Consider the following 27,451-nt stretch of genomic DNA (forward strand, 5'->3'; position numbering starts at 1 on the left):
GACAATTCCAGGAGGTAGGTGTTATCGCGATCTCCATTTTACCAGTTGAGAAAACTGAGGCAAAGAGAGATTAAGTGACTTGTCCAGGGGTCTCTCAGCTAGTTAAGTGTCTGAGGGCAAATTTGATCTTCCTGCCTACAGTTCTAGCACTCTATCTTACTGTACCACCAGCTGCTTCAGTAAATGTTTAGTGACACCATCGGCCTTGATTGGAACACCCATCAATCTTATTAATCTGCTTTATCCTCTAATTTTTCCTTTTCTTAACTTTCTTTACTTGACTTATCTCGCAAACTATCTTCTTTTTCTTCTTGAGTTTCTCCTTCCCTTTTCAGACTCTACACTCTAACCCATCATAATCTTAAAATCCTCCTTAACCATCCCTGATTGGGGCTTCTTGTTCAATGTAGTGATATAATATGGACCTGATCTGGTATCTGGATCTGAAGATCATTCTCCTTCAGATTTTCCTGAATTTCTCCCAAATTTCACCTAATTTCTATCTTTGACTTATATCATTAATCCAAGCCTCTTCAAGGCATTTACATGATTTTTTTCTCCCCATCTGCCTCAAAGGTCTTTTCCTCTCTTGTCCCACAATCTTCTCCCGTATCCCACAGAAGCCAGAAAAGGCATGAAGGTCATCTATGAAAGCAGTTAGTCTTGTCCTCGGAGGAGAAAGATCTAATCTGTCTCTGGGCTCACACTTGGAGTCTTTCAAGGTTGGCAGGTAAGATCTGGCCAAAGCTTGGTGTTCTTCTGCCATAGTAGTGGGAACCCAGATTCACTTGGAACACCAAGATGGAGTATCTGAGCACAGCTTTAGTGGAGCACTCCCCCCCCTGCCCCACCCATGCATATACTATTATTTTAATATTAGTATCTTAACCCAAACAAATGCATCTATAATGGTAGAATTTCCTGCAGTAGCACAAGGCAGATGGGAGAAGGAAATGCAGAGTGTACCTTAAATCATCCCATAAATGTCAGGCCACAGATATTTACTGAATGGCAGTGACAGATAGTGAAAGAATGTTGCATTTGGGGTCAGAGAGCTCAAGTTAAAATCCTTGTCCTATCATAAGGTTTTGTGTGACCTTGGGCAAGTGATGTAAACTCTCTGGGCCTGTTTCCTTCTTCATATAATGTAAAAGGAGGAAGTTGGACCAGATGACCTATGAAGGTCCCTTCCAACTCTTTTTTCCTCTTTTTTCATACATATGATGGATTTTAAAATCTTATGTAGTATTTTTTTTTTTTAATTAAGCGGTCCATTCTTAAAACCCTAATAAATAAAGCCCTCAACATAGCCGTGGAGTGTTAACTAAACAGATTCCCCCCATTGACCCTGTGCAAAAATTATTATATTAATCAGAGTTCTAACATCTTTTAAAAGTTGTTTTTCTCTACAACATATCACTGTATCAACTGTTCTAGTCTTTCTGCTCACTCAGTATGCCTTAGTTCAGAAGCCTTCTCAGTTTCTAATGAAACTGTCATTTAAATGTCTCTCATGGCATAACAATATTTCATTACATTCACATTCCACAATTGTTTAACCATTCCCCAATAAGGCACCTCTAATAGTTTCCAATTTGGGGTTACTATGAAAAGAGATATTATAAATATTTCTGTACCTTCTAATTTTTAATCTATGATCCTTTGGTCACCCAGGCAGCAGAGAATCAAGGTCGGAGGAAAAGAGAGTACATAGGTCCGTTTCTTCACGCTTGGTGGGAGCAGCCCACTTTTGCCCTTTGTCCTGGGCCTTAAGTGACAGAGGCTGTTCTTACTCAAGGCTGCAGCTAGCATGTGGACTCAACAGGCCCTAGGCAAGCTGTTCAGCTCCTGCAGAGCCATCATCCCCTACTGAATCCATTAACAGAGCTCTCAGTACCACTCACCCTCTTAAGAGATAACACAGGCCCAGACTCCATTTAAAAATCATTTTATTATTAACATCATCTTTCCATTTAGCCAAGTGTAGGTAATGTATAAGGAATGTTGGTAAATATTCCATTTGAAGCTTCTTTTTTTTCTTTTTACATATTTCCATTGATAAATAAACTCTGAATTCACATAAAAAAGTTAAACTTAAATAACTCATATTTCCTTCTCTGGTAACAGGCATATATTGGTAAAATATAAATATTCTTGGACTCAGGCTTTGTTCTAAATACAGACAGTTATCAGCCACGCAGTACAATTATTGACAACAAAACCAAGAACTCGTCAGCCGGTCTTCAGGCTTTGACTAGTACTGAGACAGGAAGCAGAAATGTCACATTTGGTTTCTGGGCCAAGGGTAGGAGTCAGGGTAATAGTGGGAAAGAAGGAACAGTTTTCATGACAGGTTTGCTAAAAATAATCTGTCCTGCCACTGAATTTTCACTTTGAATATCTTATTCTACATTTACTGATTGATTCTGTAATCATTTTATAGAGCACTCAGATGTCATCTAACAAAATATGGCACATAATCCATTTTGAACAACATCATTAGAATTGAAAACTACCATGAGGCAAAAAACAACAACAAAAAACCCCCCAAAAAACACATGAATTGAGCATGATTTTAGTTGCGTTTGGTTTGTTGTCTTGGTCAATTTAACATTTGTCTACAGCCTCGGTGATTCATTAAGTTCCTCCCCCCTGCAGAAACGATCAAGTGTTTTCCCCTTCTGTTCTGTTAACCCCAATCTCCTCAGGGACTGAGGTTCCCTCCTACCCCCAATCACATAGTGTGGTTACAACTGGCATCTAGTAAGTGTGTCTTTGGCCTCACCTCCAGACATTGTGGTAGGCCAAGCCCCACTCAGAGCACTCGGGGAATGATGGTAAATGGGACAATGGGGCTGCTGGCCTCCAGCTCCAGCGCAGTCAGGAAGCACTCAGTAGCAGCAGTGTCATTGCCCTGAGCTTGGAGGACCTCGCCAAGGCCATTCCAGACCTCATGGGCCGTCGAGTTCACCTGGACTGCATCGCGGAGAATCTTCTCTGCTAAACTGTATCGACCTAGCTGGTGAAGGATAAGAGCCTGTGGACAGACAGAGGGCAGCTGTTAGCTCAGGCAGTTAAAATGAAAAGAAGTTTCCTGCTCCAACTGGAGGCCAGGGATCAGAAGTGGAGATCCTATATGGCAAAACTGCATGTTCTAGCTCCTCGTGGTACCATTCCTACTGGAGAGGCCAACAGTGAAGGAGAAAAGGCTTTCCCCATATGACAGGATGATTCAGTGAATCTCTTCAGGTAGTGGTTCATGTCTCCAGGGTTATACTTTTGCTTAAACTATAAAGTAACTCACATTACTATATAATGGTAGAGTTTACAAAGAGGGCAAGGAACTTAAATGTCACTGGCACTCTATATGATGTTCAGAGAGGTTGTAGTCACAAAAATATCACAGCTGGGATTCGAAGCCAAATCCAGCCTTCTTTGTACCTTGTTGGGCTACCAAATCCAAATCTCCATCTCCTTTAAGAATGCAGGGCTGTGACTGCCATCATCAAAGTGGATTTTTTACTCCTAATTCTGGTTATAAACACCACATACATCCTAATGAACCCAACTACACATATAACACTTGGCAGCTTCTGCTGCCCAGGATCAATAAAGTAAGGAGGGAGCTCTCCCTGCCATGGTGGGAGATTTGGCCCTTATGCTCAGGATGCCAATGGAAATATGGAAATCTATCACCAGGTCCAGCACAGTTATATGCCCCACACACTGGGCAGTGAAGGACCCTGATCTCTAGGTCTCATTTGTGCCTCTGGGACTGAGAAAAGGAAGACTGGAGAATGGGGCAGAAGGAGAGGGAGAGAAACTCCCTTGCCCTATCAGGTATGGTACAAGACTGGGATGTGGGGTCAAGAGAACAAAGGTCGGCTATTCAACATCCCTGTATCTTTTGACAGATCACAACCTCCCTGAATTAATACTTCACTAATGAAAGGGTTGGACTAAAAGGCGCTGAAATGACAAAACACATCTCCCTCCTTTCAATAGGTGGGTGACTATGGGTGTGAAATGTTGCATATACTTAGATGTAGTTACTATGTCAGCAGGTATATGTTTTGGGGTGGGGATACCATAGGGAGAGGAGGGGAATGACTGTAATGTGAAAACAAAAGGGCATCAAGAAAGCTTATTCCTTGAAAAAGTAAAGAAAACAAACAAAAAAAAAAGGTTAAGATGATCTCTAAGGTGTATAACAGCTCTAACATTCTATAGTCTAAATATCACATAAAGGAGGGCAAGAGCAGAGATTGGATGTAACTTTAGAAATATTTCTTTCAAGGTTTACCTCCTGATTTTGCCAATTATACCCCCTTCCATTCTATGTCTGTTAATCAAGATGCATAATACAATTTTATGAAGAAAGTAAAAAGCATGGTTTCAGCAGAAGTCCAAAGATATCGCTGAAAGCTAGATATTCATTAGATGTGTTGTACTAGAAAGGCATGGTAAGAAAGGAGACAAGCATTTATTAAGTGCCAGGCAGTGTGCTAAGGACTTTAGAAATAATAACTCCCTTAATCCTCATGTCAACCCTGGGAAGTAGATGCTGTCATCCCTAGGGGAAACGGAGGCAAACAGATGTGAAATGACCTGCCCAAGGTAACACAGCTAGCAACTGTCTGAGGTCAAATTTGAACTCAGGTCTCTCGACTCTAGACCCAGTGCTCTATTCGCTGAGCCCCCTAGATGCCTTAGTTGGGGTTATTTATTCCTGGAGTTACAGCCAACTGCAATCCTGAAGAGGGTGAGAGGGAAGCAGTCTCATTAGTATGGAGTCTCACTATTATTATTTTGCCCCTTAGTGAAAAGCAAAATGGAAGCCTTCATCATCATACTAGTGGGAAAAAGACCTTGACAATTTTCAAATTGGAGTCAAAGAGAGTGTATGGATTTAATCTGCATGGAATAAACTTAATGCAACTATGGAAAATGAGGCTAGTTCTCTTGGCATGGAAAACAGTGATGCACTGGGGTTGGGGGGAGGGGGAGAAGGTCCTCCTCCAGCCTATTTCCCTCCCAGTCCCAAGCACTACAAGACCATACTAACTATGCCTCAAGGCTTTCAATCTAGATGAATCAGGCAGGCAGGAAGTCGGTACCTACCTATGTGCTTAGTTCTGAGTTGCAAAGATTCTCCATTTCCAGGCTAATACTCAGGACCATAATGCAGATTTAGAACTGGAAGGAAACTTGGATGCTGACTAGTGACTTATTTTACAGATAAGGAAACTGAGGGCCAGAGAGTTTAAATGACCTTCCTCAGGCCACATCAGTAGTGAGTGACAAGGCAGGACCTGAACCCAGGTTCTCTGATGTTCCTTCCACTGTACTACATTCACTCACATTTACAGTCTTGCCTAAAAGAAATCTGATAAAATATAATTTGCATCCTGGGATTGTGGGGATAGCAGTAGACTTACTGGCATGGTGGTTGTGGGAGAATTGGTTAGGAAAAAAGATAAAGATCCTAATCACGGCTCAGATGCCCACTCCCTATATGGCTTCAGTAAAGTCACTTAAGCTTTGTAAACTGCAGTTTCTTCATCTGACAAAAAAAGAGGTTGGCATATATTAAATTTTTTTTTTGCTTTTTGGAGGGGGAAGGGCAGGGCAATTGGGGGTAAGTGACTTGCCCAAGGTCACATGGCTAGTGTTAAGTGCCTGAGGCCAGATTTGAACTCGGGGCCTCCTGACTTTAGGGCCAGTGCTCTATTCACTACACCACCTTGCCACCCCAGCTTACATTATTTCTAAGGTCCCTTCCAGCTCAACACTATTATGAAAATAGATAAAGGAGGGGTAACTATGCACTTTGCAAGAAGTTTGTCCACTTTGGGACATTTAAAATGGGCAAATCTGCAGAAACACACCAACTATGCAAAGTAAAGCCACCTCTATGTACTGGGCTCTGCTGTGTGTGGATGGTTTCATTTAAGCAGGAATGCCAGGCAATGATGTAGAAAAATATACCCAGATATGACAGAAGGGGAATTCTTTATTTCCTCAGCTGCATGCTGTGGCTATTTTTGGTACATCTATGTATTGTGTTACAATATCAACCCCTTCAAGAGATACCACAAAGACTCTGTGTTCCTGGGCAGAAAGGGAAAGCTTTCTTTGGAGTTTCCTCTAGCTTAACACTCTTGGGCACTGATGCAATGATCAAGGTATGCTGGGAATCTGACAAGTCTATGGTTTCCCTTTCATTTCTCCAACCATTAATTACTGACTTTATTGCTTCTTCCCATGGTTTTGACTTAGCAACTGCTTTCCCCGAAAGCTCCTGGTTCTCCATAGGTTGCCTCTTTGATATACACAGAAACCACTGAATGTTAGAACTGGAATGGACATTAAGACATCGAGCATCAGAGCTGGAAGGCACCTGAAGGAGAAGCCGAAGGACTCACGGCTAGGGCTAGCATCCAGAATTTTGGATAGCGGAGGCAGTCATCTTTTCAGTATACCATCCCTAGTACTCGCTTACTAATGGAGAGCTTCTTCTTTCTGCTGATTTGGCTGCAAAATGATTGCCAAACCCAAGGATACAAGCAAAAGTAAACAGCCTTCTCATCCTGACAACCAGAAAATGAATTAATATCTTAGAGAGTAAAAAAGACAGAGAGCTCCTTCTTTGTGATTTCCTGCAGTAAACCCAGCCAACTGCTGAATGATGGTAAATGAAGATTTGTAGTCAATTTATTAACCACCGGAAATGAGCTTGGAATGGAAATGGTCAGACACCAAATTTTTTCCAGTGTGGGCATGGCCTGCCCATTTCTCTGCTGGTGGTTTTTTATTAAACATGAAAATGTTCCATATTCTGATGTCTCTTAATGCATAGATTCACAAATCTGTACCACATGCAAGCTTCTACAAACTGGAAAGAACAAATCTTTCCAGGCAGGTCTGATCAACCAGTCAACTTGGGCACAAGCTAAGAGCTAATTGGCTGATCTTTTTACCATCTAATCTCATGACTCGGTGACCTCACCATCTTACATCTGTCTTCCACCAAATACTACAGGAAAAGTCACTGCAGACTTGTTCTACCACAAATTCACATAATATAACTTCAAGAAGCCTTCCTAATTAGATGGAAAATTATTTCTTTACCTCTCATAGACCCCTACCACACTTTCCACAGAAGTTGTTTCAGAACTCTCTCTCTATATCCTCAACCTCCTAAGTCTAGCCCAACAAATGACCTCACCTCCTGCTTTCATGAGACTGACGCCATCCATCTGACCCTCCTCATCTTTCCTCTTCCCAAACTCAGATCCTCTCTATATCTTCACCTACCCAACCCCCCTCCCCACTTACTGGCTTCAGTCTCAGAGAATGAGGTAGTCTTTTCTGCTGAGGCTAATCCCTCTATTTGTGCATTTGCTTCCACCACTGCTCCTTGATCTCCTCTAGAACTCTGCTCCATCCCTGTACATGTATGTGTACAAATAGGCAGATACACATGACCATGTCTGTATATGTGGATATGTACACGTATTCACACATATTGTTATCTACATACACATGTTAGTTTCTTCCCCAAAGCCTACAAACATGCTCAGGTTTCTCCTGTTCTTAAAAAAAAAAAAAACCTTTCATTTGACTTTGCTACATATCACTTTCTTATCACTGTTAAAAACTTCTAGAAAGAATGGTTTACATATAGTCAGTGCTTTTTGCTTTTCAACTCTTTGCAATTTCACTTCACCACTCTATTGCAACTGCTCTCTCCAAGGTCTTAATGACCTCTTGGTCTCCAAATTCAATGTACTTTTTATGGATAAAATCTGAGGGTTTTACTATATTGAAAGCTCAATACTGAAACAACAGCAAGTCACTATGGTGACCAAAAATAATGTAATAACAATCATGTGTTTTGTTTGTTCAGTCATGTCCAACTCTTTGTGACCACATAGACCATACTGTCCATGGATTTTCTTGGCAAAGATATTAGAGTGGTTTGCTATTTCCTTCTCCAGTGAATTAAGGCACAGAGGTCAAACAACTTGCCCAGGGTCACAAAGCCAGTGTCTGAGACTGGATTTGAACAGGCTAACATTATCACACAGTCCAAAATAATGGAAAAGTTCTTGGATGACATCCATTCTAACCCACCTCTGACCAAAATGCCTTCGACAAAACCCTCACAAGTGCTTAATCTCTTTTAAAGATCTTCAAAGTATACCTCCTCAGGCAGTCAATTCAACTTTTATGAAGTTCTAATTTTAGGAACTATTCCCTTATATCATGCTTAAATTTCTTCTTTAAATTTCCAACAATTTATCCCAGACCTCCTCTACTCCCTACTCCATGGTCAAGCAGAATAAATATGATTTTTCTGCTATGTAAGAAATCATGTAAGGCAGCTAGATGGCACAGTGGATAAGAGCCAGGCCTGGAGTCTTAGTTCAAATCTTACCTCAGACACTAGCTCTGTGACCCTGGGCAAGTTAACCATCCTCTGCCTGCCTCAATTGCCATAACTGTAAAATAGGGATAATAACAGCACATTATATAATATCTGCAAAGCACTTAATTCAGTACCTAGCACATAGCAGGCTCTCTATAAATGCTTATTCCCTTCCCCTTCCCAAACCATTTTCTGAGAATCTTTGGAAAATCCAAAGACATTACTATGTCTCCTAGTCTTCTCTTCTTCCAGGTACATCCCTCAACTTCCTTTAATGTGTATGGCACATTCTCTAGCCCTTTCACCTTTTTTTTTAATATATCCCAGTTTGTCTTTCTTCAAATGTGGTGACCAGAAGAAACCCCAGTAAATGAAATACTAGATATGATATGAATATGGCAGAATATAATGGCACTATTACTTCCTATAATAATCATAATTACAGTTGTATTTATATAACATTTTCAAGTTTGCAAAGTGCTTTACTTTCAGTGTACTTTTTTAAGTCTGCATTTGATTTGCCTTTTTTCCCTTTAGTATTTCACACAATGCACTCGCTCCTTGTAGATCCCCTCTCCTCTCTTAGTTGCCACAGCATTCCTTTCTCTTAGTTCTCCTAATTGTATGATCTGTTCTTTTGCTGGTTCATCATTAGCCTTCTACATACATGTGTCTGTCCCATAAGGCCCTGGCTTAGATATTCTCCTCTTCTCCCTTTACGTTATAACCATACGTAACATTGTCTAACTGCATGGTTTCAGTCAACACACGCATGCAGATGATGACAAAAATCTATATAAACACTGAATCCACCCACCAAGTCCCAGTCTTGCATCTACAAATGTCTATTAGCTATCTCTATCTGCACTGACTTGCTGGCATCTAAAACTCAGCATGTCCTCAAATGAACTAATTTTTTCATCTTTCTCCCCAAATCTGCCTTCCCTTCCAACTTTCTTAATGCTATTGTTGGTACCATCAAGGCTTGAAATCCCAAAGTCATCTCTGACTCAGCTTTCTACCATTCCTCATATCTTGATCAGAGGATGCCTCCCATCAGTGGGTTGCCAAGTTCAGTTGAGTCTTCCTCCACAATATTTCTTATACCCATTCTCATCCTTTCTACACACTATATTTCTGCCTGCCATCATTTCTCCCCTAATTATTATAATCCACACCTACCTGTTCTCCCAGCTACTTGGTTGCATGGTTGCTGGATCAGAAGTCAGTACCATGGCCAGCAGTAACAGCACAGCTAACAGCTAACTGATTCAGCACTAAGGTATGGGAAAGCAAGCAGTGGACCAACACAGGCCGGGAGGCATCAGCATTACTACTGGGCATCTCCACCCATTTCCTTACCATTAATTGTAGGTGAGATATTGGGAAAGAAGTATTATGTTTATCTCTCAGTGCCAGCAGATTTCACCAAACTACCTTACTTTTGTGCCTTCTGGCAGCTTGGATTTCTCACAGAGCAAACCTTTGATTCTGGAATACCATAGTTCTTAATTGGGAACTCAGAGTCTCCCACAGGCTGACTCCAAACTTCTGCCCTTTGCACTTCAGCTCAACTATACAACTAATTACTTTTTATTTCACCTTGAACTTAATTCTGTGCATATGCACAAGCCACCTCTTAGGACTGGAATTTACTCCTTCATCCTTCTGGTCTACTAACATCCTTTTCTTCCTTCAAAGTCTAGCTCAGGGTGCTACCCTCTTCTTTTTAGAATGTTAAGATCCTTGAGGGCAGGTGTGGTGATTTTTTTTCCTTTGTATCCTCAACATTTATATATCAAAATTCTTAATACATTGGATTTAATTGATTTACCTAGAAATATCCAGTCTATGAACTCTGAACTAAAGTTTCCTAATAAATCTATTCAACTGAGTTAATTTCTAAAGATAAAGCTACTTGAAGTACTCCAGACCTACCTATGGCCAGAAACTTCTTATTAATAAAAGAAGGATAAAGCCAGAGCATAACATGACATTTCACATGGCATGACTAGACAACTGTGATTGAGGAGACCAAGATTCATGCCCTAGCTCTAGGAATACAAGCCGTGTGCCCACGCACCAATCATTTAACTACTCTGAATCGTGGCTTCCTCATTTGTAAAAAGATCAAATTTGTACTATCTGTAAGAACTGTCATAGAACACATTTTGTAAAGTGCTAAAGTGTTATATAAGTAAGAACCATTGTTGTTTACCTCTAGTCAACAAGTACTCAGTACATGTCAGAAACTATATTTACTCAGTACCAATGATACAATGAAAGGGACAACCAATGTCTGCCCTCAAAGAGCTCACATTCTAGCAGAGACAACACGCAAGCATTTTGTACACATGAGATTTACAGACAGGTATACATGTTTAATGGCACACTGGAGGTAATCGCAGAGGGAAAGCAATAGTACAGGGGTGAGGAGGGGAGAAGGGACATCTAGGAGAGGTTTTTTTTACAGAAGGTAGGATTTAAGTTGAGTCTCGGAGAAAACCAGGAGACATAGATGAGGAAGGAGAGCATCCCGGGCATTGTGAACAGCCAGTGAAAACACAGAATCAGGAAAGATAGTCTCCTGTGTTAGGAACATCAAGAAGGCCAGTGTCACTAGGGTCACACAGAGTTCTGAGACAGGGGTAAAGTGTAAGAAGACTGGTCATATTGTAAAAGAGCTTTAAAAACCAGAGGATTTTATATTTGGTCTTGAAGGTAAGAGGGAGCCACTGGAGTTTACTGAGTAGAGGAGTGACCTAGTGAGACAGGAGCTTTAAGAAGATCCCTTTAGGGGCGGCTAGGTGGCACAGTGAATAGAGCACCAGCTCTGGAGTCAGGAGGACCTGAGCTCAACTGTGGCCTCAGATACTTGACACACTTACTAGCCATGTGACTTGGGCAAGTCGCTTAACCCCAGCTGCCCAGCAAACAGCAAATAAAAAGAAAAGAAAAAAAAAGAAGATCCCTTTAGAAGCTGAGTAGAGGACAGATTAGAGTGAGGAGAGATCTGAGGTAGGGATAACAGCTAGAATAATACAAGTGTGATTTTAAAAAATCTGAGAGAAAACCACCCCCCAAACCAGCAAACTGAAGTTCTCAGGGAGCAATCACTAGCATACAAAGCTGCCTTTTAACTTTTCCCCTCCTTATAAAGGGAAGGGGTTTTGGAGGGATGGGACCCCTCAGGTCTGGTCCTGGTGTGTTGACACTGGATCAACTTAAGCCTACTGTCCCCTTAGCTACCCATGAAAGTTCAAGTTCTTTTTCCCATAAGGCCTTCCCAGCCCAACCCCATGCCCACCATTCTTGTCCCCTCCCCCAAATGACGACTTATGTCTTTAACGGACAATTGTCTATACACTTACACTCTTACTTCATGTACAGTTTCCTCATATAAGTGGTTTTTAAGCTTTTCATGTTTCTTTTCTATCTTCCCACTAGTTGCTCAAGCAGTTAGTTCTCCATCAGAAAGGTCAGTTCTCCATCAGAAAGGTCTTTGAATAGAGGCTTAATTTGCCAAATGCTGAGGATACTATAGACTGGATTTGTGTTTTGGATATGGGATTTGGCTGAATGATTTGATCTGTGAGGTGCCTCCCAACTTTGGGATTCTATGGTTCTACAACATACTACTTTATCGTTATAATTATATATACACGCATACGTGCGTGTGTATTTATGTATGGTGTGTGTTTATATATCATTTCCTTTTTAGATTATGAACTGTTCCATGAGGACAAATAATTAACCTTTTCTTTTCTCTCTCTCCTCCAGATAGATTGGGATGGACTATGGGAGGACAGAGATAGAACACAATGCATGAATACATAAAATACAAGGAAAATTGAGGAGACTGAATTATTTGGGACAAAAGAAGATTAAAGTAGAGGGAAGATGACCTTTGCTTGCAGTGGATGAGATAATTACAAATGACGAGAAAAGGCAAAGTTGTTCAATTTTTAGTTTGTTTCTATTTCCTCTGCAAAGAAAAATGACCTTTATACTGAAAATGACAATAAAAATGACTAATGGAGAAGAGATACTCAAGATAAATAAAGAGACAGGAAGAAAGCACTTGGCTGTCTTTGATGAATTCAAATCACCTGACCCAGGTGAACGACTCCCTTATGCCCTGAAAAAAGTGGCAGCTGTGATTACAAGATCACTTCTCAGTGATAAGTCAAAGATTATGGAAAATGAGAGGTGCCACCAGATTGGAAAAGGGCAAATATGGTTCTGATTTTCAAAGAAGCAAAAAGAACAGAGTCTGAAAAATACAGGCCACTGGGTTTGACTTATATTCCTAGGAAAATTTCTAGAAAGAATCATTAAAGAGATGTTTATCAAATTTCTAGAACAGGAATCAAATGACTACAAATGGCCAGTACAGTTTCATCAAGAACAGGTCATGGCAGGCTAACTTCATTTCCTTTTGTCACAGGATCACTACATTAGTGGATGAAGGGAAGGCTGTGGATATAACTTACCTATATTTCAGCAAAGCTTTCAATACGATTTCTCAGTTTATTCTTGTGGATAAGATGGGGAGATGTAAATACAATCAGAAGGTTTCAGAAGTGGTTGGATGGCGGGGGGGTCAAAAAGTACTTGTTAACAGATTAGCATCAGTGTGGACAGTGGAGGGCTCTGGGTTATTAACATTTTTATATCAGTGACTTGGATGAAGGCATAAATGACATGCTCATCACCTACAGATGGCACAAAGCTGAGAGATATGTGAGAGCACATCAATCCAAAAAGACCTTGACAGGCTGCAGCTTGGGCTGAATCTAATAAGATGAAATTCAACCAGGATAAAGGCAAAATCTTACACTTAGATACATAAAATCAACTCCATAAATATTAGAGGAGATATGAATAGAGCAGTTATTCTGAAAAAGATTTAGAGGTTTTAAGGAACCAAACAAATCAACATGACATTGTTGCCAGAAAACCCCCAACCACTTAGGTGACCTAAGACTTCATTAGGTGGGTCCTAACTTTCTACTGGAAAGAAGAGGATATGATGACCCTACTGTACTATGTCCTGGTCAGACCTCCTCCAGAGGACTGTTCTAGTTCGTGTTCAGTTCTAGGCACCATAGTTTGGAAGGACAAGGATAATAAGCTGGAGGAGTCCACAGGAGGGCGGCCAGGACAGCAAAGAGCGTTTGTTGAGTTCATGACCTAAGAAGATCAGCTGAAGGAACTGGTTATGTTTAACCTGAAGAGAAAAAGACTCAGGAGGAATGTAATGGTTGCATTCAAGAATCCGAAGGGCTGTCATGTGGAAAGGGCACTAGACTTATTCTGTTTGGTGCTACAGGGCAGACCCAAGGTAGAAGCTGCAAATAGGCAAATTTAGACTTAATGTCAGGAAAACAACTTCTAACAATGAGAGCTTTCCAAAAGTGAAGGGGGCTACTTTAAGAATGGTGAGATCCTCCTCTTTGGAGGTCATCAACTGGAATAACTAAATGTGGCTTATGTTATAATGGGAGTTCTTTAGTGTATGGTTTCAACCAGCCACTCCTGAAGTCCACTCAAACTCTCAAACTGTGATTCTGACTAATGACTGGGGTGATCAGGAAAAGGTTTCATGGCATATGACATGAAGAAAAGGCTTCTGAGTGGCAAGGGGGAAAAGGAATTGCATTCAGGAGTAGGGATAAATCTGTATAAATGCACCAAAGACCACAGTAGAATTCTGAGTTCAGGGAAAAGCCAATAGCCCAGTCTGACTGGAACATAGAGATGCCAATGGGGAATAGTGTGAAATAAAGCTAGAAAGGTAAGCAGAAGACAAACTAGAGGAACACATGTCATCCTGGAGTGTTTGTGTTTTATCCTAGAGGCAATGAGGAGCAACTGGAGGTTTTTAAACAGAGACCTGCATGAGGACAATTAACAAAATTTGTTGAATAAAATCCTGGTCCCATATTTCTCCTGTATTCCTCAAAATATTTTGAGGACCCACTCTGTGCAGTGCATTGTGCCAACAGAGAAAAGACCGAGGCCTGGTCCATGCTCTCAAACAACTTCTAGTCTAGGCGTGGAGACTGGGGAGGGGGAGAGGAAGAACAAGGAAAAGTTAAATAAAAACGAGGTTTAAGAAACATTTCAAGGTAATAATTCACAAGGGAATATGGTATAGTAGGGAGTGATAAAGAGTCAGGAGATCAAAGTCTCAGTTCTATCCCTGTATATATATATACACCTCATTTGACTGTGGGTGGGCAAGTGACAACTTATTTGAGCCTTGCTTTGCTTTCTAAAAAATGGAGTTTGGTATAAGTTAACTACACCATGGAGAGTCTCATCCCTTGAATTTCATTATTGTGGAATATATGGAAAATATGGAATCTCCTGCTCCTTCGCAGTCTCTCTTCTTACCTTATCCTCTTCCTGTCTATAAATACAGGTGTCCCAAAAGCTTTCTCCCAGGTCCTCTTCTGTTTCTCTTTCCCTTGCAGATAACATCTATTTCCAAGGGTTCTATATCATTTTTTTTAAAGCAACTGGGGTTAAGTAACTTGCTCAAGGTTACACAGCCAGTTATTTTATGTGGATGCCAAGTATCTGAGGCCGGAACCGATCCCGGGTTTCCCAACACCGGGGCCGGTGCTCTTACTGCGCCACCTGGCCGCCCCTTCTATACCATTTCTATATGTAGATGATTCCCAATTTCTCTCTTGTATGGCAGTCCTTTATTGCTAACTGCCTGTACTTTGACAGCTCATTGATACCAAAAATTCAATTAGTTCTGTCTAAAACAGAACTACTTATCTTTCTTCATATTCCCAAATTTCCTTATTTCAGCTGAGGATACCAGCATCATTCTAGTGCCCCAGGGTTACGTTATGGTCTGTAAACCCTAAAGAATTATCTATCTGTGATATATAACACATCATCATCATCATATATCATGATGGACAAGTAGCTATCCGGTTCCTTGTCAAAGAACCTCAATTCAGGAGAATCCACTACCTCCTGGGGCAGCCCATTCCACTTCTAGACAGATTTTTAATTTCTCCCTCACCTCAAGCCTAAATCTTCCTTCTTTTTTTCATCACTCCTCATTCTGGCCTCTGGGAAGGGGCAATCCAATCCTTTGATTGTAACAGCTCTTTAAGGCAGACAATGATCATGCTCCTCCTTCAGTCATGAATTCTCCAAATTCAACACCTTCATTCCTTCAAGCAATATGAGGAGTAATCTCCTCCAAGCAATACTCAAATGGTATGATCTCTGATCTCTAAAGATTCAGCTTTCCAAATACTCAAAATATTTCAGAAGGATGAGAGGAGAAAATATCAATTTTGTTCTTGCCTTTCCTAATTTTCCAAGTATTTCTAGAATACTTGGAGATTAAGAAAGAGTGAGCAGTGTTGGTTCTTTTAAAAAGAAGGGTTATTACAAAGGAAGTAATTTATTAGTTCTTTCCTTCAGCGACAAGTGAATGAATTCTTTAAAAGGTTATAATTATTATAATCAGGTGTTTTGTGCAAATGAGATGATCACAGTGATACACCAAGTTGAAAATCAAAGATTAAATTAAAACCTACTATGTTCAAATGTGACACACTGGATTTTCATGAGTTGATGACAACTGAATAGTGTTCTTGAAAAAGCTCTAATTAAAAAAAAACACAAATGATTAAATTTCTTACCTATAAATTGCTAAGGGAGCCCTTGCATAGGGCACAAGTCCTCTTAATATTTCAAGGCTATTTTCTTTCATATGAATTAATTCTATGACTTCAATTTGCAGCTTTATTTTTCCAAGTACATGGCTTATATAGTCCACTGGTAACATCCTGTTTGGGTTATCTGCACTTGCAGTATAAATTCAAAGAAATTGCTTGAGAAATTTTCAGAATTACCAAGGGAGGTTGCATAAAATGTAGAGCCAACACTTTTGAAACCAACCCAGAGATAGTCTAAGTTAAAATTTACCCATTTACCCAGGAGAAGCGATTGTATTTAAAAAAGAAATCCTATTTTCCAAAGCAGACTGGCTACTTAAATATATCGACAAGCCTCTATTATGTTTATTCTCCCAGCCAGAAAAAAATACCAAAATTTAACAGCCAACGAAGATCAAAAAATTCCTCCTCTCATCTATTTAGGCCTTTGTTCTGCAAAGAATGATCAAACTATTCAGGCTGACTCAAGCTATCCAGTGATACATACACACATTGAATAGAATGGAACAGAACAACTGCTTAGAGTTGGATGAGGCATCAGAGATAGTCTAGTCAAACCTTTTCATCTCATAGAGGAGGCCACTGAGCGCAGAGAGAAAGAAAAGGCAGCTTACTCAAGGTCACCCACCTGGGTGATGACTGAGTCGAGTCTTGAAATGAGGCTTCCTGACTCCCAGGCCAGTGCTCTTTGTCCCAAAGCAGAAGCAGCAGCGACACTGTTACCAGCCCACACAGTCCAAGGTCAGAGTCCAATTCTTAGCCAGCTGCGTATGCAGCCTGCCTGCTCCTACTCACTGGCATTTCAGCACTGGGCTATTGGAGTAGGTGGGTTCCTCCGTGGGCATACCCCCAAAAAGTTGTTCTCTCCCAAAAACTAACCTTTCCACTAGTCCTACCCTGGTATCTGGCATTTCATTAGAATCCTTCCCTCATAATATTGTATTTACAGAGAGGCAAAATTAATTTATTGTCACTTATTAATACCTTAGTATGCTATCACTAATTAGAGACACATCCAGAGCAAAAGCATATGGGAGGAAGGAGAGGTGCATCATGGGAGAGAGGCAGACAATCTCAGCATTTCCAGGCTGTCAGGCTTGCTGCAGTGAGGTGTCTGGGGATACCACCAGGCAGCTTTAGGACTCAGCAGAGCAAACATAACTTCTGAATTAGAAAGGGCATGGACTAGTAGTCAGAAGACCTGGATTCTAACAACTAGTTCTGCATCCAGTCGGCCAGGCCTATGACTTGTGGCATTTCACTTTCCCTATCTGGGTTTCAGTTTTCTTATCCGTAAACTGAAGGGGTTAGCCTAGTAGACTTCCAAGATCCCTTGCAGCTTTGACGTTCAGTGTTTTAAAATTTTACATTCTAAAAACCAAGCTTGATGTATGGCCAAAGAAATTCAAATCCAAAGCTCTATGCTCATAGGTTCTATTTACCATTCTGTATTCAAACATAATTTCCAGATTTAACATTCTAGAATTCACTAAAATAGAAATTTCTTAGCATCAGTCCTGGCAACTAATTAACACCAAAATCTGCCCTTTGCTTAAGGCAGTTTGGGAGATATTTGTCCCAGTTTGTAAGTAAATAGATTCACAGGCATATGTGCCTTCGCTGCAGTTGAATCCTAGTTGCTAAGTCTAAACCTCCTGCCTTGCAAAAGGATTTCAGAAGAAAGTAGCTGGTGCTAAACTTGATAGTGGTTTTGACTAGTCAAATCAGGCTCACTCTAACAATAACCAAGGAAAGATCTAGCGTTATTGGTGCTTGTAATCTCTGAGGAGGCATACAATCCTAACATGGGCTCTTGTTTGCCTATTGTGGTGTCACAACGGAACATTATTTCAGTGTGACTGTTTTGAAAGATGTAAAAGATCCCAGATTAATTTTGCTGTCTCTTGGCTGAGTTATTTACCTGTTCCTTTCTCCTGGCCACAATACAGGGACAAGTCACTTGATGCAGTCATAGAAAGATGACTGTTGCTGCCACATATCCAGGAAAAAAGTGACAGCAGAGAATCTGCAGGATCACCTCCCCTCCTGCTTCTTTCTTGCCCAGCCTCCAGCTCCACAGCTGATCCTGATCATTTCTGTCCCGGGGGTTGACCAATGCCAAAGGGCTAACAGGCAATTCCCTAGCCCTGGTGGTAAGGGCTTCTACTAAGGACCTCTTCCAATGCCTCACCAGAGAATAAGGGTAAAGTAGGCCCTCAAAAGCAATGTTGGCAGTGCATAAGCCCTGGTGGGTTCTACCAAGCTGAAAAGTCTTTCAGCATGGAGATTATGATAGACTATGCTATCAGTGTGTAAGGCTTGGTAGATTGGAGGAGATTTACCATCAGAAGGCTAACTCCTGGGTGAGGAATTTCTTTGGCCATACTAACTCATGAATTATTTTTTATTAAGGTATTAAGGGAGCATCATACTGATGAACTCACTAATGTCTAAAAATATTATCAGAAGGCCCGTTACTGAGGAAAGACTTCCAATATCTTCCCCTGACCTCACAATAGCAGCTCCAGTACCCTTACTGTCTGTAGGCTCTATCACCAAGGATCTGTTAGCTCAAATATGATTCATACAAGTTGCAGATTAGTTAGGGAAAAGAAACATTCCTGACAGGAAGAATAGTATGGCATATGAGGAGCATGATATAATAGGAAAAAAAACAATAGATTTGGAGTCAAGAGACTTGAATTTGAATGCCTACAGTTTGGGTAAGTCAGTTTCTCTGGGTATCAGTTTCCTCATCAAGATATCAAGGGGCCAAATGTTCTCCAAGACTTCTCCCAACTCTCTTTTTCAATCCCATGTAGTAGGAGCTAGAGGTTCAGGAAAAGTGAGTGTTACACTCATGTTCATGAAAAACTAAAAGAACCAGATGAAAGGATATGGACAAGGATTACACAGGATGAGAAAGTATGCATGGATTTTTGCACTGATGGAGAGACCATCCACGATGATGAGATCAGAGATTCATTAAAGTAAGCATAATTTACCTCTCTCCTCACATTCTTCCATACAAAGGCAGGTATAGCTAAGTGGCACAATGAATAGCGTGAATTTTTTTTTGAATTCAGAATTTTTCTTTGAATTCAGAAGACCTGAATTCAGTCTGCCTCAGAAACATTACTTACTATAGCCCCTACCTTACAAGGTAGAAGTGAAAATTACATGAGATAATGTTTGTAAAGCCCACTCCAAACCTTAAAGTGTTGCCTAAATGCTGACCGTAATAATAATGATGGTGTTAAGAACCCACTCTGATGTGCTCATGACAGCTTCCAAGGGGCACGGTGGAGCCCGAGGTGACTGAGTACCGGAAGTGGCAGGGGGAAGGCAAGAAGACTGTCCAACACTTCTCAGTTTTCAGCAAGGCTTCAGTTGCCATTGCAGTCAGGTTCCCTTCCTTTCACTGATCTCTATATTCATTAAACCGTATCCATTTTTCCTTGGGATATCTCCTTACGGGATGATATCAGGTCCTCAAGAACAAGGATTACATCCTATTCTTTTTCTGTCATTCACAGGGAATATAGCCTTTCACACAGTAAATGCTGGACACTCTCAGAGTTTATTTAATTTTCTGGACCATGAGAGTCTTCTCATCCAAGTTAAGTGACATTACAATATGATGAGGTAATACAAATGACAGTTCTCATTTATACATATCTTTACATTTTACAAAGCACAGTCCTCAAAATCTCTCTCTAGGAGGAAGGTAAAAGAGGTATCATATTTTACCCACTTTACAGATGAGGCAAGGCTCATCTGTGTGAAAGCTCAGATAGGTAAAAGAACTTGTCCAACATCACACAGCTGGTAAATGTTTACAAAGCAAGGTCTTAGATCCAAGTGTTGACTCCAGGTTCAGTGCTCCTCCCACCACATCCTGCTAAGTGATATGAACAGTGCCAGGACCTAGAGGACTGAAAAATGCAAGAGCCCCAAAGTCTATATGGGCACTGAGTGGCTGGGGGTGGCTCTCCATCCCCCTGGGGGGACTTTGTAGGAAGGGGTACTACGATGCTCTGATTCTGATGTCAGCTGGGGATACAGCTGACTCTGGTTCCCTGTCATCTCTGAGCTAATACTACCTTATGCATACATCTGTTTATAGTTTACAAAGTTCCTTCCCTCACAATCATTTGAAATGGCCAACAAAAGAACCCTTGAATCTCTACTGAGATGGTGATGTTGTATGGTGAGTGCAAAGAACACTCACTTGCCAATCAGAGGACCTAAGAATGACTCACTGGAGGGGCAGCCAGGTAGCACAGCAAGTAAGAGCACCAGCCCCAGTGTAGGGATGACCTGGGGATCGAATCTGGGCTCAGACACTTAGCACCACACTCAGAAATAACTGGCCGTGTAACCTTGAGCAAGTTACTTAACCCCAACTGCTTTAAAAAAAAATTAAGTAAGAATGACTCACTGGGCAAGGAGTACTATCCAAAGTCCCTTTCCCTCCCTAGGGATCAGTTTCCCCATAGGCAAAATTAAGATATTGTGAATATTTGCTTAATAATCAGATAATTTCTGTGAGTCCTTCCATCTCTAGTAAACTATGGACTTTATGGTTACACCAGTCTCAAGGAGCTATATGTTTATAAATAGTAGACCTTAAAGATAATCCAGTCCAACCCTGTCACTTTACAAATGAAGAAACGGAGCCTCAAAGAGGCTGAAGTGACAGATCAGAACTCAAACCCAAGTTGTCGTCTTCATTCCTTTCATAGGTAAAATGGGTCCAACCAGACTAAGTATTTTTAAGCTTCAGTGTGAAATCTTTTAGGTAAAATCATACTTTATGCATGTTTTTATGTAGTGCTTTCCACTAACTTGATAATGCTCACTCAATAATGCTAGTGTGACCAGAAGCAAACCCTGAAACACTAATTGGGTCTGTTCTTTGAAAGAACAGCTACAATCTTAGAGTTTGTACTTTACACTCTGCTTCATCTTTATTTAGTGATTGGGAATAAGGAGAGACAGAATAAAGTAGAGACAGTGACAATGGCACCCAGTCAACAAGAGAGCTCAGGAAATACCATCATCATTTTGGGATGGCAGGTACCCTCCTAAGAGACCAGGAGATGCCTAATGAACTAACATCATGCCAACTATGGTCCTTGAAAAGGGCTGGGGGCCAGCATCCCCTCTCTTCCATCTCCACCTTTGTTGAAGAAGCTATTTTTCTCATTGGAACTCTAATGCATTGTTGGTGGAATTGTGAACTGATTCAACCATTCTGGAGAGCAATCTGGAACTATGCCCAAAGGGCTATAAATAAGTGCATACTGTTTGACCCAGCAATACCACTTCTAGGGTTGTATTCCAAAGAGATCATGGAAGTGGGAAGAGGCCCCATATGTACAAAAATATTCAGAGCAGCTCTTCTTGTGGTGGCAAATAATTGGAAATCAAGGGGATGCCCATCAGTTGGGTAATGGCTGAACAAGTTGTATATGAATGTAATGGAATACTATTGTGCTATAAGAAATGAAGAATAGACAGACTTCATAATAACTTGGAGAGACTTATACAAACTGATGTTGAGTGAGAAGAGCAGAGTCAGGAGAAATTTGCACACAATTACAGACACAACATATGTGCGACTACCAACTTTGATAGACTGGGCTCTTCTCAGCAATGCAAGGTTATAAGACAACTCCAAAAGACTCATGATGGAGAGAGATGTCCACATCCAGAGAAAGAACTACAGAGTCTGAATGCAGATGGAAGCAAACTACCTGCTTTCTTTCTTTTCCTTGTTTTGTTTTGTTTTCTCTTTCCCATTGTTCGTTCCACTGGTTATAATCCTTCTTTACAACCTAACTAATGTTTAATGTGAAGGTATTTGCAGATCCTATATTTGATTGCATGCTGCCATGGCGGGGAAGGGGGCCGGTAGAAAAAATTTGAAACTCAAGGGATTGTGGAACTGAATCTTGTAAACTAAAAGTAAACAATTTTTTTTTTAAAAAAGAAGCTATTTTTCTCAAAGAATGCTTCTACTCACAACTGTAATAGAGTATGCTGGCCTTACAGATTCAAATGAAAGCTCTAAATTCAGAGGAAGCACCCTTGGAGGGAAAGAAGGGGATGCCTGGCTCTTTTATTGCCAAATAGATCCAAATACAGTAGTAAGGCTGTTTATTGAGCACATCCTTCAATTTTTTCCATGGTCTTTTTGCTCCTTGTCAGACAGAATCCTATTATGAGAAACCCAATTAATACCTATAGCTATATGCTAATGAAATGAATTTCACCAAGGCCAGATGGGTTGTACCTTCAGAATGGGTGTTCTTTTATGGCATAATATGATAGTATTTACTGCACTTACTCTAAATAAGATTGTAAAAGAGCAGCTTTTGTCAACTGAGATTTCTCAAGAATCAGAAGCTGGCTTCTGAGTAGCAGAAATAAGGATGCTAGAGATGGAGCTTTAACATGCAGTACAAATTCTGGTGCTCTGTACAACAAAAGATAATCAGGTTATGAAACTAGTCGATGAAATTCATTATGTGGAATCTTGGGCTGGAAAAAAGCTCCATCTTTCCTATGTTAATGACTCATCAGGCTGGCCTGCAGTAATCTCAACAGTGAACTCTAATTTGGGTGTCTCCAGCTGAAGACTACTTATACGTTTACAATGCTTTAAGTTTAAAAATGTTTTATAAACATATCTATCAACAAAGATCAAATAAAGATACAAATAGGAATAAAATTTTAAATAAACCCTTAGCATTTGACAAAGAATAACCAAATAAATTAACAGATCAGTAATAATCTATGTGGGCAGCTAAATAGTATGCTGGACAGAGCACTGAGGCCTACAGGAAAGCCTGACTTCAAATATGGCCTTAAACACTTATTAGCTGTGTGACCCTGGGCAAGTCACTTAACCTTGTTTGCCTCAATTTCCTCATCTGTAAAATGAGCTGAAGAAGGAAATGGCAAACCATTCCAGTATCTCTGTCAAGAAAATCCCAAATGGGGTCACAAATTGTCAGACATGACTAAAACAACTCAACAACAAGATATGCATTTGCTTTGTGTCTCTAAATCTATCTTATCACTGTTGCCTTCATTTTTCTTTGTTCCTTCATTAATCATATAGTTGCAATTATTGTGGTCACACCTCTGGTTCTGCTGATCTCACTTTGCCTCACTTCTAATAGGGTTCTTTATTTTTCAAAACTGTCATTTTTTTGTTGTTGTGCCATTCCATTATATTAATAAATCATAATTTATACAGTCATTCTCCAAATGATGGAAAGAGATTATATTCTTTTTTTTGCTATTATGCACAGAGTAGCTATAAATATTTTGATATACATTCTTTTTTCTTTTTAGTGGTACTTTTTGGATAGAGTTTAAGCAATGTTGTGACTTTATGACAATTTATATTGCCTTACCATTTTCCAAAAAGTTTGCACTGGTCCATATGTCAATATCTATGTATTATATAAATTTTATATATTATTATTATTTTATTAATATTATATATCGGGGAATATCTCTGTATAGATGAGAAATGCCAGAAATGGTCAGCATCAGTATTTTTAAAAATATTCTGATCAATATTAAATATATTATATATAAAGTTATAAAAGATACATATAGTGTAATTGGAAGGCAAACCCAGACAAGAGGCAGGGGCAGGACTAAGAAAGGTCTTCTATAGGAAGTGGGATTTGAGCTGAATCTTGAAGGAAGCTAGGGAAACCAGGGGACAGAGGTAAGGAGGGAAAAGTATTCTAGGGATGGGAAAAGGCACAGAGTCAAGAGGGATGTAGTATCATGTGCTAGGAAAATAGCAAGAAAGCCAATGTCACTGAGTTACTGAGTTAGTGAAGGTGAATAAAGTACAAGAAAACAGGAAAATTAGGAAGAGGCCAGGTTATAAAAGGCTTTAAAAGACAGAAGATTTTCTATCTGATGCCGATGGTGATAGGGGTCACTGCAGTTTAGTGAGTAGGGGGAATGACATGGTGAGACCTGTGTTTGAGAAAGAACAGTTGGGCAGCTGAGTAGAAGATGGCCTAGCGTGGGAAGAGACAGTATACAGGGAGGCCACTGGAAGATATAGCAGTAATCCAAGCATGAATCAATGAGGGCCTGCACCACCAGTATGGTGGCTGTGTGAATGGACATAAGTGGATATTGGTGTAGTTTTTTTCTTGATTTGCATTTCTATGATTATTAAGGAATTTGAGCCTCTTTTCATGAAGTTATCAACAGTATTTCCTTCTAAAATTGTTTTGTCTTCTGATTGCTTTCTTCTAAATTTTGTCAAACCTTGTGATTTTCATCTACAATAATTTTGACTTATTTGATAAAAGGGTCTTTATTCATGCTTGCAACATATATTTGATTCCTTTTTTTCTATATTTTTAAATTTAAAAGATATTTAGATCACTGATCAAGAGTTGACCACAGGGGCAGCTAGGTGGTGCAGTGAATAGAGCACAGGCCCTGGAGTCAGGAGGACCTGGGTTTGGATCCAACCTCAGACACTTAACACAAAAAATAGCCATGTGACCTTGGGCAAGTAATTTAACCCCAATTGTTCTCCAAAAAGAAAAAATAAGAGTTAACCACAATATGTGGTCTAAGAGATACAGATTCAAACCTGTTCCCCCTCTTTATAGCTAGTCAATATTTCCAATTTCCTAACAATTTTTACTGAACAGTTACTAAATTCCCCCATCTTTTAAAACCACAGCATTAACAAGTACTAACTTCTAATGTACAGAATGTCCCAAAAATCTTAGTGCAGTGTAAAGCTTCAATACTGTAAAACTGTATTAAGATTTGGGGACCCTCTATTTCTGGGTTCTTAATGTCTGCCTTTAAAAATAAGACTTTGAATAAGACCTCCTTACCCAGTTTTTGTTTTCCTAATCACCTTGATGCTCGTGTTCATCTTTTTTTCTATAAAGTTAGAAAAAGAAGGCAACCTTACTATCTCCCCTCAAAAAAACAAACCCAACCTTTTCATCTGACTTTAATTTTCATGAACTGTCATTTGGTGTTCTGGTATTGTATTAAAACTCTACATTGATAAATGTGTAAAAAAGAGAAAAAGCAAGCTGTCAGCCAACCCATCAATATTGAGCCCCTGCTATGTGCCAGGCACTGTGCTAAGCCCTGGGGATACAAAGGAAGATGGAACATGGTGCCTGGCCCCAAGGAGCTCACATGAGAGTGTGGAAGAAAGACTGTACTTCTTCTGCTTGGCCCAGGGAGCAGACCTAGGAGGCTTAGGTGGAAGTGGTAGAAAGGCAGAGATCAGATCACTATGAGGAAAAAATCAGTGTGATCCAGAAGCATAATGAGCAGCCTCGGGAGGCGTGAAGTGTTCTCTCTCTTTGCCTGAAGCTGTGCAATGCCTGCTTGTCAGCGGGATTCTAGAGGGGAGTCCTACTCAAGTATGGGTTCTACTAGATCATGTCTGTGCTTCCCTCCAACTCAGAGAGTATGTGATTTTTGTACTGTCTAATGCAGCAAAGGGTTAAGGAAATACCCTTTCAGAAAGCATGTGAGGAAAATCTCTGTACAGATGAGAAATGCCAGAATTGATCAGCATCAATGTTTTAAAAAATGTTCAGATCAATATTAAATAATATGGTCCCTCTTGATGTCAGTCATCAAAACCAAGTTTTCTGCCCTTATCAAAAAACTTCGGTGGGCTTTCAAGACCAATTTCTGTCACCAAGAAACCTGGAATGCATGAAGAGTTGCTGATTAATTTAAGCTACTGATTCCAGGGTAGAGAGAACCATGTGGGAGGAGCCTGCACCTAAGGAACATTTAAAGGTGACAGTTCCATCAGGTTTTGCCAAAAACATATTATGAATTTTAAAATTCCCTTTTCTCTGTTACAACTAACTGATTTACTTAAAAATAAAGAGTTCAAAGAAGCCTAGAAGACAGGATAACCAAAATTCTACTCTTTCTGGGGGTGGAATGCATCTTATCCAGTAGATACCCTGCTAGGGCACAAGAAAAATTGGCAGAGAAAGTGAAGGACAAAGGAAAGGCAAAGAAACATCTGTCCTGCTAATAATATTGGCTAGAACTGCTATCCTCCTGACCGAGAGATGGAATTAGCCATGTGGGAGAAGAGACTGCATTTTTCTAACAATCTAAACCCTTTAAAGATAAACCAAATGGGGACTTGAGAGTCTCTGAAGGGTCTTCATTATAAAGGAGTTTTCCTGTGGAGTTTATATAACTTATTCAGCTGAACAAAGGCAGACTTTGAGACCTTCTCGTACAAAGAATCAATAAACAGTAGAATTAAAAAGGGATCTTAGAGATGATTTAGTAAAATCTCATTTTACAAGTGAGAAAACTGAGGGACAGAAAATTTAAGTGACTTATCCAAAGTCACATAGATGTTTAGTGTAAAAGCTGAGAATAGAACTAACTAGAATGTCTTTTCACTTCTCAGTAGTTATGCACATGACAATAACAGTCTGTAAGGGCTTTGTTGTGAGGGGGAGGTCTAAGCCATGAGATGAAGGGTGCTGAGGGCCTCGATCTTAAATCCTTCTCAGGAAAACAAATGAGCTCCCCTTCTCTCTGGTTCATGTAGCAAGCCACTGAAGTGAGGACTGAACAAGAAATAAAAATAATACATCCGGAGTCACCATTACCCAGGCCTTTCCTTCCTGAGGGAGGGTTTCTTCAGTGGGATCAAGTCAACCAAATGCTACCGTATTCTTTTCTACTTCAGACCAAAAAAAAAAAAATGCAACATAGGAACATAAATATTACACACACATTAGTGTTGCTTGAAAAAAGGAAATAATTGAGTTGGGGGATGCAGATCTTTTCACCTGAAGGAGTAAGAAATCCTAGGTTCCCCCCTTTGTCCCTTGGGCTCTTGTTTCTCTGGTGCAGGCTAAAAGTGGGTATTGGGTTCTGAGGATGGCATGCTGTGAGCTGGGGAGTCAGAGATACTGTACTGTTTTCTAGAAATTGCCGGAAATGGCATGAAAACTCAGCAGAGGAAAGGGAGTTTGTGTTGCTGGGTTTCATTTTAAATCAAGAAACTCTGCTTTTGGCCTGATTTACAGTTTATGTATTTTTAGAATTCAGTGGGCTACCAGGATACTTAATTATGTTTTTCCTGGCCAATATAGCCACAGCCCTAGAGACCTTTGCCTCACTAGGCCATGATAATTCAAAAGTAGGCCAAAATCAGATAAAAAAAACCTCCTTGACAATGCTGCTTACATAACATCTATCTATCTATCTATCTATCTATCTATCTATCTATCTATCTATC

General features: G+C 40.2%; 1 protein-coding gene across 6 annotated transcripts in view; it reads right to left on the minus strand.

The window, feature by feature from the left end:
• Positions 1-1,932: 1,932 nt before the first annotated feature.
• The window catches only part of TTC7B (tetratricopeptide repeat domain 7B), a 343,031-nt gene continuing 317,512 nt past the window's right edge, over positions 1,933-27,451 (minus strand). For all 6 annotated transcript variants that reach the window (XM_069085991.1, XM_069085993.1, XM_069085990.1 and 3 more), the window contains one exon: positions 1,933-3,037. In XM_069085991.1, coding sequence (XP_068942092.1) covers positions 2,816-3,037 — 222 coding nt within the window. In that variant the 3' untranslated portion in view covers positions 1,933-2,815. The remainder of the gene's footprint in view (positions 3,038-27,451) is intronic.

Source organism: Petaurus breviceps, unplaced genomic scaffold (genome assembly GCF_028583685.1).
Source record: "Petaurus breviceps papuanus isolate PSGF00001 unplaced genomic scaffold, PetGlider_PUasm1.0 177, whole genome shotgun sequence".
Taxonomy (NCBI): Eukaryota; Metazoa; Chordata; class Mammalia; order Diprotodontia; family Petauridae; genus Petaurus; species Petaurus breviceps.